The following is a 14,196-nucleotide window of genomic DNA, read 5'->3' as shown; positions in this document are numbered from 1 at the left end:
TTCCTTATATGCTTTAGCCTCTAGTCCCCTAATCATCTTTGTTGCTCTTCTCTGTACTCTTTCCAAAGTCTCAACATCTTTTTTACATCGCGGTGACCAAAACTGGATGCAGTATTCCAAGTGTGGCCTTACCAAGGTATTGTAAAGTGGTATTAACACTTCACGTGATCTTGATTCTATCCCTCTGTTAATGCAGCCTAGCACTGTGTTGGCCTTTTTTGGCAGCTGCAGCACACTGCTGGCTCATATTTAGGTGATTGTCCACTAGGACTCCGAGGTCCCTCTCACAGTTACTACTATTGAGCAAGGTGCCACCTATGCTGTACTTGTGCATTTGGTTTTTCTTGCCTAAATGTAGAACCTTGCTTTTTTCACCATTGAATTTCATTTGTTTTGCTAGTGTTGGTTCCCGACTGATCCTTTGTTCAAACCAACTTCTGATAAACCATTTTTGGAATGTTGAGTCCTGATTGGTTCTTTGTTTGTGCTGGCTTCTGGTTTGTTAGTCCTGATTGGGACCTTCTTCAGAAAAATATCTGATTTTAACATTTTGGGAAGTTGATTCTTGCTTAGTCCTGCTTTGGGGAGGATCTTGTCATGACACAGGACAAATAACCAGGCTTTGTTAACTTTCAGACTTTCTTCTTTCTCGATGAAGCTGTTGGGATGTTTATAGATCTCAATAGCCTCTCTATTGAGAGGTGTATATAATAGTCTGAAGTTATTGACAGCACTTGCATGTCTTTGAACTGAATTTTATTATCTTTATGACACAATGCATGTTCTGCTACTGATAGCTTTTTTGGACTGTCCCTTGTCTGCAGTGCTTCTCATGCATTTTGTGGTACCAATGTATATCTGTCCACAGCTAGAGGATGCAGTAGATACAGAATGCTGTGAAGAGTTCTCTGCTGTCCTTGGCTGACTGAATGATTTTCTGATTTTCTTAATTGGCCTGTACTTTTCTAATAATTTACCTGTTTGGTCAGCAACCTTATTTATTTATTTACCTTTCACATTTCTGTACTGCCCATCTCCCTCAAAGAGGGACTCTGGGCGGCGTGTGCAGTAAAATACTAAAATATAAAACAGTATATATAAAAGTTTAAAAAAAAATTAAGAGGAGGCCAGAGATTAAAATTAGTTAAAAGCAAAGGGAGGGCTTTCAGGGAAGTAACTATACCCATGGCTATTTGCTTCCGTGGGCTCCCCATGTGAGGTTGCAGAGCCAAGTCTTAACTCCTTTTCAGAAGGCCAGGAGGTCAGGGGTGCTGCCTCACCTCCAGGGGAAAAGTATTTCATAGAGCAGGGGCAACAGCAGGAAACAAAAGGCTCTCTTCCTAGACCCTGCCAGTTTGAGTTCTTTAACTGACGGGGTCTGCAATATATACTGCTCAAAAAAATAAAGGGAACGCAAACCCCTTTAGTTCCATGGTAAAATGTTCCCTTTATTTTTGTGAGCAGTATATTTTCCCTGCCTGATCTGATGGAATGGGCTAATGTAATAGGGCAATGATAGTTCCATAGGTAGCCAAGTCCCATTCCATGTAAGGCTTTGTAGGTCAAAATTAACATCTTGAATTGGACTCAGAAGCAAACTGGCACCCAATGCAGCTCACTGAGCAGAGGTGTTACATCCGCCCTTCTAAAATTTGGGTGCCTAAAATTACCTATATAACCGCTATCAGCTGAAGCTTCTGGATACTTTTCAAGGGTAGCCCCATGTAGAGAGCACCACAACAGTCCAAATGGGAGATGACCAGAGCACGAGTGACTTAGCGAAGAGCCTCCCTATCCAGGAAAGGGAATAACTGGCACACAACACAAAATTGAATGAAGGCCTCCCTAGCCATGAGTGCCATTTGCTCTTCAAGCAGGAGCCATGCGTCTGGAGGATCCCAAGATTATGCACCAGGGCTGTCTGGCAATAGTGCAACTCCATTCAAGACCCAAAATAATAAACTCCTGGATACAGAGAGGCTCACCCACAGGCACTCCATCTTACCAGGGTTCAGCTAAATATGTTGTTCTCCATTCAGGCCCCCACAGCTTTCCATGCACCACAGAAGAACGTCCACTGCATCACTCACTTCACCTGGGACAGAGATGTATAACCTACCTTCTCTATGTAGGAGAGAAATACCCTTCCTATTTGTAGTGGTTTGTTCACAGATGTATCTACTAAACACAGATGCTGGCCGTGAAAACTTACACCTATATGTAGATTACACTCATGTTGTAATAAACCATCAGCTCTCTAAACGTCACTCTGGATAATTTTTAAGTAGAAAAATATTTTAAACTATAGTTTAAAATGAATATGTCATGCTCCTTTGCTGTAGGATATAAACAACTACTCTTCTAAAATTGAAGACATATTTATAGTCACTTTTCTGATTATGTAAACTTCTAATTGTTTTTAAGTAACAAATCTTTTTACAGTTTAAGGCGAAGACTGGCAGCAACTGACATATATGTGTGTGTGTGTGTGTGTGTGTGTGTATGTATGTATGTATGTATGTATATGTAATGATATTTAGAATTTATGACTAGCTTATATCCTCAGCTCATTTATACTTTCAAGTTTATTCCCACTGATAATCTCCCTTCATTTTTTTTTTTATCCTGGCTTCTATCTTGTGGAATAAAACATTCCTGTTTCCCACCCCATATGACTCACCTGACGGATTCCACCTAGCTTGGCTCACCAAATGATCCTCTGTCATACTGAAGTCCTGATGTTGATCAGCCATCCTGTCACAAAGATCACCTTGAAAAACAAAAAAGAGATAGAGAGAGTTTAAAACAAAAATACTAACTTTGTTGGATAGCATCTACTTTAGGCTTTATAATACAAGTGGTATTCTCCAAGTGACCACTCATTCAACAACTGTTCCAAGCTTAAAATGGCACTAAGCAGGGAGACTTACAACTGGTCCTTATGTCACAATGTTCCCATGGTCACAGGATCACGATTCAGGCACATGGCGATTGGCTTGCACTTATGATGGCTGCAGTAGCCCAGTCACACACATTTGCCACCTTCCTTGCCAGTTTTCCACAAACAGAATCAGCAGGGAAGGTCACAAGTTGCCACTGCTCCTGCCAGTTTTTCTCCAGAGGAATCCCCAGGCTGCAGGGTGCGTGGGGGCCCTGGGCTCACCTGTCCTCCTACCACATCGTGCAGCCCCCACTTCCCCACCCACACTTATGCTAGGCCACCCACTCCTCTGCTCCTCATAGAAGACAAAATAATTATTTTTTGAATAGTCTGTTAACCTAGTTGCCCAATTAATAGATTACTGCAAAGAAAAACAGAGTGAAAGAAATTTAAAACATCCAACTTAAACTTTACAAATTTCCTTTCATCACAATAACCCAAAACAGGGTGATAAATCCCTTTTTTTCCACAGCAGCATTCCTCCAGGGAATGTAAGGTGCATGGTGAACCCAGATGAAGCAACAGTCAAAAAATGCTGGAACCATCCATTTTCTTTCTGAGACCTCCTTTATTATCTTTACCATCTTTCTCTCTCTCTCTCAAACATCATGTTGAAGAGAAGGAACTGATAGTTCCCATAGGATATCTAAATTATTTGTTGCAAAGGATTAAGAAAAATGTGAAAATAGCCTATAAATTCATTCCAGACATAAAAACAGCTGCCCCAAGCCACCCAGAATGACTTTGTAGGAGAGATGGATGGCATAAAAAGTTAACAAATAAATAAAAGCTGTTTGGTTAGCTAGAATCTGCTAGATTACAAGACTCTTCAATCTGTCGCATTTGTTTTCTCTATTTTAAACATCATTCTATGCATTTAAATATATTGTCTTTTAAAGTAAATTTATCCCAGACACGACAAAATGCCTTCTTGACTATATACTAAACATTACTAATGTTTGTATTAATTTACTTTTTTCAGGGGAAAAAAAACTCCCGTAGAATTGCACTTGATTTACAGGAATTCCTTGCTTAATGACCCCAGTTGGGATCGGAATTTCCATTGCTAAACGAAGCAGTCATTAGGCAAAAAATCATGTGACCACATGCTCAGCAATGGCAGTTCAATAGTCCTCACTGCAGTCATTAGGTGAGAACCTGATATTGCTTCTGCCCTGGGCAAACTGCCTGCTCTGTCCCACTGCTCCCTCCTAACCCAAAACCGATTAGTTTCCTTTGGCAGATGAGACTGTGCTGCCCCACTGCACTCACCTCTGACTCAGTTCCCCACTTATCTCCTTCCCATTTCTGCCCTTTTAGCCATCCTGCACTCTGCTGCTGCCATATACCCAGAACCACCTCGAGCTGACCTTCGCCATCTTCTCCTGCTGCTGTTGCTGCTGCTGGACATTTGCGACACCTTCCCAAAGTGCAAGCAGCTGCCTCAGCTGGATACATCTCATCAGAAGCAGGAGGAAGATGGCAAACGTCACCTGGGGGCATTGGTGGGGGTGGCAGAACACAAGCCATGTGAAGGGTTCAGCAGCTGCCTCAGCCACACACCCCTCATCACCAGTGGGAGGGGGAAAAGATGGGGAAGACCAACAGGAGGCGGCAAGGGCAGTGGACTGCAGGTGGCCAAAAGGGGCAGAGATGGGAGGAGGTAGGCAAGGGGGACTTGAAGACTATGCTGTGGTTGTAAATGCAGGCAGGCTGCTAAATGCCTGAGTTGTGCACCCATGACGAAGGGGTGCTGCAACGGCCATAACTTCAAGGACCAGTTGTAACTAGCATTCTTTCAGCACCATTGTAACTCTGAACAGTCACTGAATGACCATTAAGTGAGGATAACCTGTAACAAGATTTATAGATTAGAAACAGACTTTTATACTTAAAACAAGCCAGTGTAAAAATATTTATCACAGATTTAAATTGGCCCTCTTTATCCTATTTTTAAATGGCATGATATTTGACATCAAAGATTTTGTAACTTATCAGGTGGAAATAAACAAGCCTCAGCATATACTGCCCAGTAGAGTGTTTCCTAATCTCTAGAAACTTTGCCCTATATGAGATTATATGGCACACTATATAAAATAAACTATGATCTTAATGGACAGTCACAAGCTGCAATTCTTGTATGCCCTGAGGCATGACATATAACTTGTCCACAAAAAGGCAATATAAGAATTAATTCACTTTTACCCTAGTACTTCTTTGTTTCCCATTATGGATATCTGGTCAGCAATAATAATTCAGAAAGACATGCCACCTTTGGGATGGTGAAAGCAATTAATAGCACCACCATTTGCATTTTATGGTCCTTGTAAATAGATATCTCAGATTGATTTATCATTGTGAAATAGTACGGTAGACAGTTTTTCCATTCTCCCTTTCGCCACAAAGTAAAGTCTTGAAGAAGCATGTAAGTTGCTTCATAAGGAGTCATGAGTCATAGGGAGAACTACTGAATGTCACAAGGATTGGTTGAATATGATTGATGCCTCACTGTCCCCACTGAGCCATTTTGTAAACTTGTAAAAAGGTTCTGTTATTGTGTTTTAAAACATTTATATATGCTACCTCTTCTGCTAATAGTAAATTCACATCTCCCAAAGAAGCTATTGATGTTCTGTCCCCCATTCCCCACATTATCTAAAAAAGCACTATGCCCCCCTTTAACTTATTAAAAAAAATCATTTTTCTTGCCCTCTCAAAATCTTTGGAAAATAATACTTTGGGTCACTGCCTGCAATATACATATTAAGGTTCCTGATGTATAGATGTAACCATAAATTTAAGTAACTACAAAAACTTTTTTAAAATGCTTAAGTAGGAGAGGAGAATATTTGTCTAATCTATTTATCAAATGTCTGGGTGGTGAAAGTTCTCTACCTTGTCATCCACAGCCAGATCTTTCCAGTTTAAAGTGATAAGGGCTCTTTAGAGTTTATCTATAACCACCCTCTTTCTCACATTGCTTCCAGACCAATGTTATCTTGCAAAAAGTCTTGGATGTTATTCTTTGGATAATTTCCCAGTCAGCAAGAACTCTATAAGAAAACTATTCTCCAGGAACCTCATGTTTCTGCCCATTGTCAGCCCTCCAAAGTAAACCAGACAGGAAATGGGACTAGATGAACTAATTCCTCTTTATTGTAAAGCTACATTACCAGAATCTTGCAAGTCTGAAAGTACAGACTTCCCACACAACAATTTTAACTTCCTGGTCCATTAGGATTGGTCCTTTTTCAATTTCTTTTTTGTGATTGTTAAGCGATTCATGCCCTTCTTGACTGATTGTTTTCTAGGTAGCATCTTTCTTCTTTTAGCTCAAGGCTACCCATGCATTCTATTAGACCAGGGATGGGGAACTATGGCCCTTTTGTGACTTGTAGACTTCAACTCCCAGAATTCCTGAGCCAGCCATGTTGCGAATTCTAGGAACAGACATCCACAAGGGGTATAAAAGGGTGATGGCTATAGTTCCCCCACCTCTGCATTAGACCAATAAACAACAGTTGAGGATTCTTGTTGTGGGAAATCCCAGGTAAACATTTCAAGTTTCCACTGATAAAAAAGCTACTTATTTTTGATAAAACCCAAAGAAGAGATAGATAAGGTTAGTCCCTATCCCACACCTACTTGTGCTTTTGGTGATGTATGGTTGTCTACAGCTTACTTTGGATTTATTTATTTGTCCCCACAGCAAGTAGCAGCTTCCCTCTTGCTTCAGAAGTTAAGCAAGATTAGCTAGGCTTACAGGTTAGATTGGGAAGCCCAAAACATCCTGGAAGAAAGTAATGATAAACCCCTGCCTATTGCTGCCAAGAAAAATATATGGACATGTTCATGAAGCTACGATGGGTAGCTTGAAACTGTCTTGAAACTGTCTTTACTATTACCTTTTGAGAATATATAGATTTGCTAGAATGAGAGAAAGGAATATTAAGACGATATTCCAGGGGGTGCGAAAACTTGGGATTTCAAAATTATAGTGTATATGCATAATTTGTTGCCATTATTTCAAAGTTTTTTTATAGTGTTTTATTGATTTTCTAATTTTACATTTAAGTATTTAAAAAGCAATGTGGCGGCTGATAATTAATCGATAATTCAATGTCATACAAGTATCTTTAGTACAAGTCTCAAACTACCACATTAAATATTTCCTCTCTTTTCCCCTTAGTATTTACTGTCTCATGTTTAAACTAATACAATTCTTATTACATCAATTAAATAAAAATAACATTCTTACATTTATCAATAATTTTTAGCTTATACATATCCTGGTTATTTTAACATTCAGTCTTTATAGACAATCAATGTCCTAATTAGTTTTTCCCAATTTTTAGTTTCCCATTAATATTTAAATTTAACATTTAATATTTATAATTTCCAAGTTTTAAGTAACCAAAGTTCCCTTTATCACAATTCATCACAAAATCTAATATTCAGGATACATGGCTTATCTATTTGAATATATTCTATTTCTCACCATCTAATTAATAATACAGTATAACTTTATTTTCTATTAATTTCCAAATGTCTTGAATTTAGTAACCAAAATTTCTTGTTTCAACATCAAATATTTCCTCTTTTTCTATTATTATTATTATTATTATTATTATTATTATTATTATTATTATTATTATTATTATTATTATTATTATTATTATTATTATTATTACTATTATTATTTATTAAATTTATATACCGCCCTATCTCCCTTACGGGACTCAGGGCGGTGAACAGGCGATACTAAAAACCACGATAATAAATAGTTTCTGTTCTAAAATCGAATTAAATAACAGGCCTGTTCTAAAAACACACCCATACAAAAACCCCCACTGAAACATAATCAAACTACGCCAGGCCGGCTGCACGGAATAGATGGGCCTTCAGGGCTCGGCGAAAAAGGCACAGGTCCGCAACTGTACGTAGGTCGGGGGGTAGGTCATTCCAGAGGGCAGGAGCTGCCACAGAGAAGGCTCTCCCCCTGGGGGTCGCCAGCCGGCATTGTCTGGCCGACGGCACTCTAAGGAGGCCCTCTCTGTGGGAGCGGACTGGTCGAAGGGAGGNAGGGGAGCCCCATGTAGAGAGCATTGCAATAGTCCAGGCGGGAAACAACGAGGGCTTGAGTGACTGTGCGTAGGGCGTCCCGATCCAGAAAGGGGCGCAACTGGCGTATCAGGCAAGCCTGATGAAAAGCCCCCCTGGCCACGGCCGTCACATGATCGTCTAAAGACAGCCGAGCATCCAGGAGGACGCCCAGGTTGCGGGCCCTCTCCGCAGGGGCTAATGACTCACCCCCGATAGCCAGAGATGGAACCAACTGGCTATGACGTGATGCCGGAAACCACAGCCACTCGGTCTTGGACGGGCTGAGACGAAGCCTGTTCCTCCCCATCCAGACTCGCACAGCCTCCAGGCACCGGGACATCACTTCCGCGGCATCGTTGGGGTGGTCCGGAGTGGAGATGTACAGCTGGGTGTCATCTGCGTACTGATGAAACTCCACCCCTCTACTTAATGTCTACTATCTCATATTTAAGCTAGTATAGTTCTTATTATATCAGCTAAGTAAAAACATGTTTATTACATTTATCAATAGATTTTTTGCTTATATATATATATCTTAATTACTTTTACATTCAACTTTTATAAACAAATCAATATTCAAATTTAACTTTTAATATTTATACTTCCAAGTTTTAAATGACCAAAGTTTCTTTATCTCAGTTCATAACAAAATCTAGTATTCAAATTGTCTATTTGAGTATATTCTATTTTAATCCTCACTCATAAGACAAAACCCCAATTTTCTTCAGCCTTATTCTAGCTTTCTTTCTTTGCCAACTCGCCTTCCATATCCGTGCTTTTAAGTCAACAAATAGATCTCCCTCTGTTATTATATATATTGTTTGAGATAAAAGAGGCATCCAGTTGCCATTTTTTTGGAAGGGCTAACAAATCGTCTCTCTATTTTTCCATCTCGACATAGTTGTCCTGAAAAGTTTATCTTCCCTTTGGTCTGTTCTTGTTCTTGATCCTCAGGTTTCTTTTCGTTTATATAGAAAGTCTTCATTTTCAGTGTTGTCAGTCCCTTTTCTGGATTTTCCGTTAACTGTGTTTGTTGATCAGTTGAATCTTCTATCATAATATTTGATTGTTCTACTTCTTCTATTATATTCTGTATAGTTAATTCTTTAGTTGTAATCAAAGTTTGAGTTCATATATCTAAGCTGACATCTTGTTCTTTTCTGTAGCTTCTTATTTCATCAGTAGCTGTAAGAATAGTTTCATAAATTGCATAAAGAGAATCTGTTCCTGATCTTCATCCATGTTCTCTTAGTGGTATGTCAAATTAAAAGCTTTATCACTTTGTCACTAAGTATAGAACACAGGTGGGCTTCTCACAGCTGATCTCTGCCAAGGTTGCAAAAGTCTTATCTATAGTCTGTGCTTCAAGCCAAGTTTCTTTTAGACAATAACAAGTTGTAATATCAGGTTTATTTATTTATTTATTTATTTATAATAAGACTTATATGCCGCCCTTCTCCCCCATGGGACTCAGGGCGGCTCACAGCATATTAAAAACAATACAAAACATTTCCCTATAAAAGCCAATTAAAAACCAAATATTTGTAGCTGTGTCTTGTTTAAAATCATTAAAATTGTCCCTATTTAAAAATTCACCCTAGGTCAGTNGGACACCCAAGTTGCGTGCCCTCTCTGAGGGGGCCAAAGTTTCGCCCCCTATAGACAGCGATGGAATCAGCTGACTATGCCGGGGCGCCGGCAACCACAGCCACTCGGTCTTGGAAGGGTTGAGTCTGAGTCTGTTCCTCCCCATCCAGACCCGTACGGCCTCCAGGCAACGGGTCATCACGTCAAGGGCATCGTTGGGATGTCGCCCATATCGTTTAAAATTTTTAAGTCCAAAATTTTTATAGTCCTTTTTCCAATTTTACTTTTTTGTAAGTAAGAACCCAAATCTTTAATAAAAACAAGAAATCTTTTAGTTCTCAAATTTTAGAAAGATAAAAATTAAGATAGAATCAGGTTATTCTTTCAGCGTTTTAAACTCCCCTGGATAGTCAGTCGCTGCTGTTTTTAGAGGGTGGGATAGAATTTCCTTTCCCTCTCTCCACAGGGGGGAAAATACTTTGGGCAGCTTGTACAGGTAGAAAAAATAGTTAGGATTGAAGAGAAGTTCAGATCTCACCCAGTCTCATCCGCGCTGCTTTATAGGTGCCTGGTGGCAAGTTTGACTTCGGCTATCTGCAGCCTAGTGATGGGCCATATTTCTATGGCCGATCTTTTATCCGCCGGTTTGGAGAGCTGCCCCCAGATCAAGCAGAAGGGCTACCATCCTCCCGCGATCAAGCAGGGGTCCCCTCCTTGCTTGTCACCCCTACAGGGTGACTTTTGACCCTTTCCAGGGTCCCCCAGCGGTGCAAAATCAGACGTGGAAGACGGAGCTCGCCTTCCAGCATCCACGTCGGCAAACCAGAAATCCACCATTATTTCAAACTTTTGTAAGGGGTGCGAGAATATATCAGAAGCGTTCTAGGGGTGCGGGGTATAGAAAGGGTTGGGAACCACTTTCCTATTTGAACTGGGACAGAATGGAGATAATATTGCTGTTCTGCCCACCTTGTTCCTAGCAGAATCCCTGACTAATTTAACCAGGTGGATCTTAAGGCAGTGCTGTAAATTTCATGCTCAGATTTTCCTAGCTAAGCCAGGTCATGACAAGTATGAGATTCTTTCAAGCTTGCCCGGATCAAAATCTAGGGCTTTGTGTATCTTCACGCTAGTCTTTGTTCTGGGATGTGAGAAAATAGCTAGAATTATCATCATAGAACAAACATCTTGGGAAGGTTGGTCTCAGAGTATCCCTTCTCTTGCAGGGATTAAGATCCATTAAAGGTCTCTCCCCCCTCCCCCCAAAAAAGAAGATTCCCAGAATTCAATGGTTTCTTAAACGTTTAGATCAAGGTCCCTAAACTTAATTCATCAATCCCTTCATAAAATTTTAAACTGTTCACTGACCCCTCCAAAACCATTTATTATATGAAAATAATTTAATGAACACTACTTTAACTAACAGTACTATGAATAATAATAACAATATCAAACCCTTGGAAGGTCCCATTAACCCTTGGATTCAATATTTATTATTTAGGGGAACCCTGTTTAGCTGATAACAGGAATCAGAGTTAATAGTCCTACTGATAATAATCCTTCCAAAGTAATAACAGCTTGACATACAGTATACCCGGCCACTGATATGATCCTTACAGGCCACTCTATCGCTCAAGCTACAGATTATTTTTCCTATCAACAGAAATATCACAACAGTTTCCAAATAAATAATAGCTAGATATGAGCAAGTAGAAGTAGCAACTATCTGTTGGGGATGGTTTACATTTGGCTTCTTGCATTGAAAAAAAGTATAGTCAACAGTCCTTTTCAATCCTAACATGTTATTATAAAATGTTCAACTACATTTGCAATTTATTTCCAGGAACAAATCCAACTGCAGTTAATTAAATTGTATCTTTTCATTTCAGTGAACATCTAAAATTGAAAATACAATTTATTCCTTTTTTGTAATTAACATAAAACAAATATAGGGAAAATGTTCCTCAATCCTAAGATTAAAGCATGATTTAAATCTGGAAACTTTAGATTAATTATCTGTTTAAAGATTTTATCCAAGTACAAAGATACTGACTTCCAAAGGAGGCACAGTGAACTGAGCAAATCTCCAAGAGCAGAGATGATGACCATAACAAAGACTGAAGAACTGGTTAGTAGACAGGTTCTCTGGAATTCTTCAGACAAGGATAGGATGGTAGATTACTTATATGTGCTTTGGATGGATGTTCCTCCTGAGAAGACTACAAGATAGCAGTCTCCCATGGGTTTGAGCTCCAGCAGATAAAGAGATCAGCCATCAAGCTCACAACTACAGTATTCCCTTTTAAAAGACACTGGGATCACTTTCTGATCACTTTCAGATTTGCCCATTTAACTATCTTAAGGCTACTAAAATCTTTGGAATGACAGGTTTGAAAAGCCACCTGGAAAATTTACCTTCATTCTTGAACAAAAGAAAAAATAACCATAAATTAAGAATTTAAAGAAATGGAAATAAATGGCAAAAGCCTAAAAAAGACTTTGATATAAGAAAGTTGTAAAAGAATTAAGAGTTCAGATAAATTTGGAATATTGTGAGTATTATAAGATTTTGGAAATAATTTTACAAAACAAGCAGATTTTTGTGGGGGGGGGGAAATTGTTTTGTCTTAATTCATAATGGAGGTTTTAGACTTTATGATTTCAGAAATTGGACACTAAGGGAACTGAAGACTCCAGGCAAGAAAGGAAAAGGGGATAGGGAAGTGTAAACACGTCTTTAGTTTTGATTAATACAGGGATTTACAAAATGATACAAAGCATTACAACATTTGAAATACTTCAGGTGATTTTGAAAGAATAAGGCCAAAAATTAGTAGCTAATATGTTAGCAGTATCATTTTGAAGTAAGATCTTAAGGAATTACACATATGAAACAAATTTTGCCTGATGCAGAAATATGAGAGCCAGAAATACTGGCTAATAAAAAGGGGATTATAAGACAACTAATGTGGAAATGACAAGCCTAGAGAATGGCCCAAATAAGGGCTTCCTATGGGATATACAAAAGAAATTGGCTAAAGCTTTGAAAATTAAAGTGGAGATACAAATGATAAATTAAAAGAATGATCTGGATAATGATGTTTTGTTGGATTTACAAAAACAAGGTGCTAGAGCCTCAGAAAAGTACTCAGGGTGGAAAAAAAAACTTGGAGAGACCAAATCCTATAATGTCTGAATGAATTAAAGATCAAGATTGTCAAAAAGAAAAGGAAGCAATATAAAGTTATTTTTTTTGATTGAGGTTAAAATAAGACATATTTCTAATAAGCTCTGGTAACCCTTTATGGACTTTTTACCAACACCGGGACTGAAAAGTTGATGATTTATGGATTTGCATATAAATAAAGAGTATGTTTATCAGAAAGAGATATTTGTTTACAACCTTATAGGGGTGTAGAGTTTTTAAGTTTATATTTCCTGTGATAAAGAATGAAAGTCACTTTTTATATATTTCTTTGTCTTTGTTTTTTTCTTTCTTTGCACTTTTTATTTCTCCATATCTCTTTGAGTTTACTTTGTATTTAATCCTATTACTGTAATTAAAATCTTCAATGATTATTTTTAAAAAGTTGCAAAGATATTAAACAGAATAAAATACAAACAATTCCATTTGTTATAATAATCATCCATAGAAGGAAACTAACAAGTTAAAACAAATGTTTCAATTTATGCAAATGTCTGTGTATCATGTTCGCTTCATACATATTTTTCTTATCTTATATTCCAAGGAACCACTATTACATCTCCTATAAAAACTGGAAGTAACGTAAGATACATATTCCAGTAATGCCTCTCTTAAATCAAATTCAGTTCTTAAGAACTAAAGAAATGGCCATACATTTTTCTACCAATGATACAATAGTGGCTAATTCTGAGGTTTCCTGCTGGTCTCCCATCCAATTACTAACCATTTCCAACTCTAATTAGCTTTTTCAAGATCAATCAAAATTAGTTAGGTTCCTGGTTCATACGGGGTGACCAGGAAATAAGGATGCAATACCACTTTTAAAATAATGCTTCCACATTTAATATACTTTGGCATGAATACTTAACTCATTTCAGGATAGTATACTTTTCTCTAACAATTCATTAAAACTCATAAAATTGAGTGGTAAACTTCACAGATATTCACAAATGTAAATTTTAAATATGCAATTTTTTAGAATTCAGTTATATCTAAATTTTATTTAAAAATGTATCTATCAATGCTTATTAAAAAATACTATTAGCTCCGTAACCTCTAAACAATGTGACAAAATGTCTGTTCAAGGTGACAGCAAACCTAAATACTTGACAATCAATTATATTTATAATTTTGCAGTATTTTATTTTAGAGTTCACTCCTGTAGTGTCTGCATCTTGTTTTGAAAGTAAAGAACACCGTAAGCAAACAAAACTGCAGTAGTTCAGAAACCTGTTTCAGTCTGAGTTCCAATCTGTTTTGGGATTGAGCCACTTTAACAGATTACTTTTATTGGGAGAAAGCCAAGGGATTTTAAACCTATTACCATGCTTAAGCTATTAATGACACACGAACCATAGTA

The 14,196-nt window shown here is 38.1% G+C and overlaps 1 protein-coding gene across 1 annotated transcript in view; it reads right to left on the bottom strand.

Moving 5' to 3' along the window:
• MAPT (microtubule associated protein tau) overlaps positions 1 to 2,762 on the bottom strand; it is a 61,310-nt gene extending 58,548 nt beyond the window's left edge. Inside the window, exon 1 of the mRNA XM_029287349.1 lies at positions 2,681 to 2,762. Coding sequence (XP_029143182.1) covers positions 2,681 to 2,753 — 73 coding nt within the window. The 5' untranslated portion in view covers positions 2,754 to 2,762. The remainder of the gene's footprint in view (positions 1 to 2,680) is intronic.
• Between the last annotated feature and the right edge of the window lie 11,434 nt (positions 2,763 to 14,196).

The sequence above is a fragment of the Protobothrops mucrosquamatus genome, unplaced genomic scaffold, assembly GCF_001527695.2.
Source record: "Protobothrops mucrosquamatus isolate PMUCROS unplaced genomic scaffold, P.Mucros_1.0 scaffold1, whole genome shotgun sequence".
NCBI classification, from domain to species: domain Eukaryota; kingdom Metazoa; phylum Chordata; class Lepidosauria; order Squamata; family Viperidae; genus Protobothrops; species Protobothrops mucrosquamatus.
This window is presented reverse-complemented; position numbering and strand designations above follow the sequence as displayed.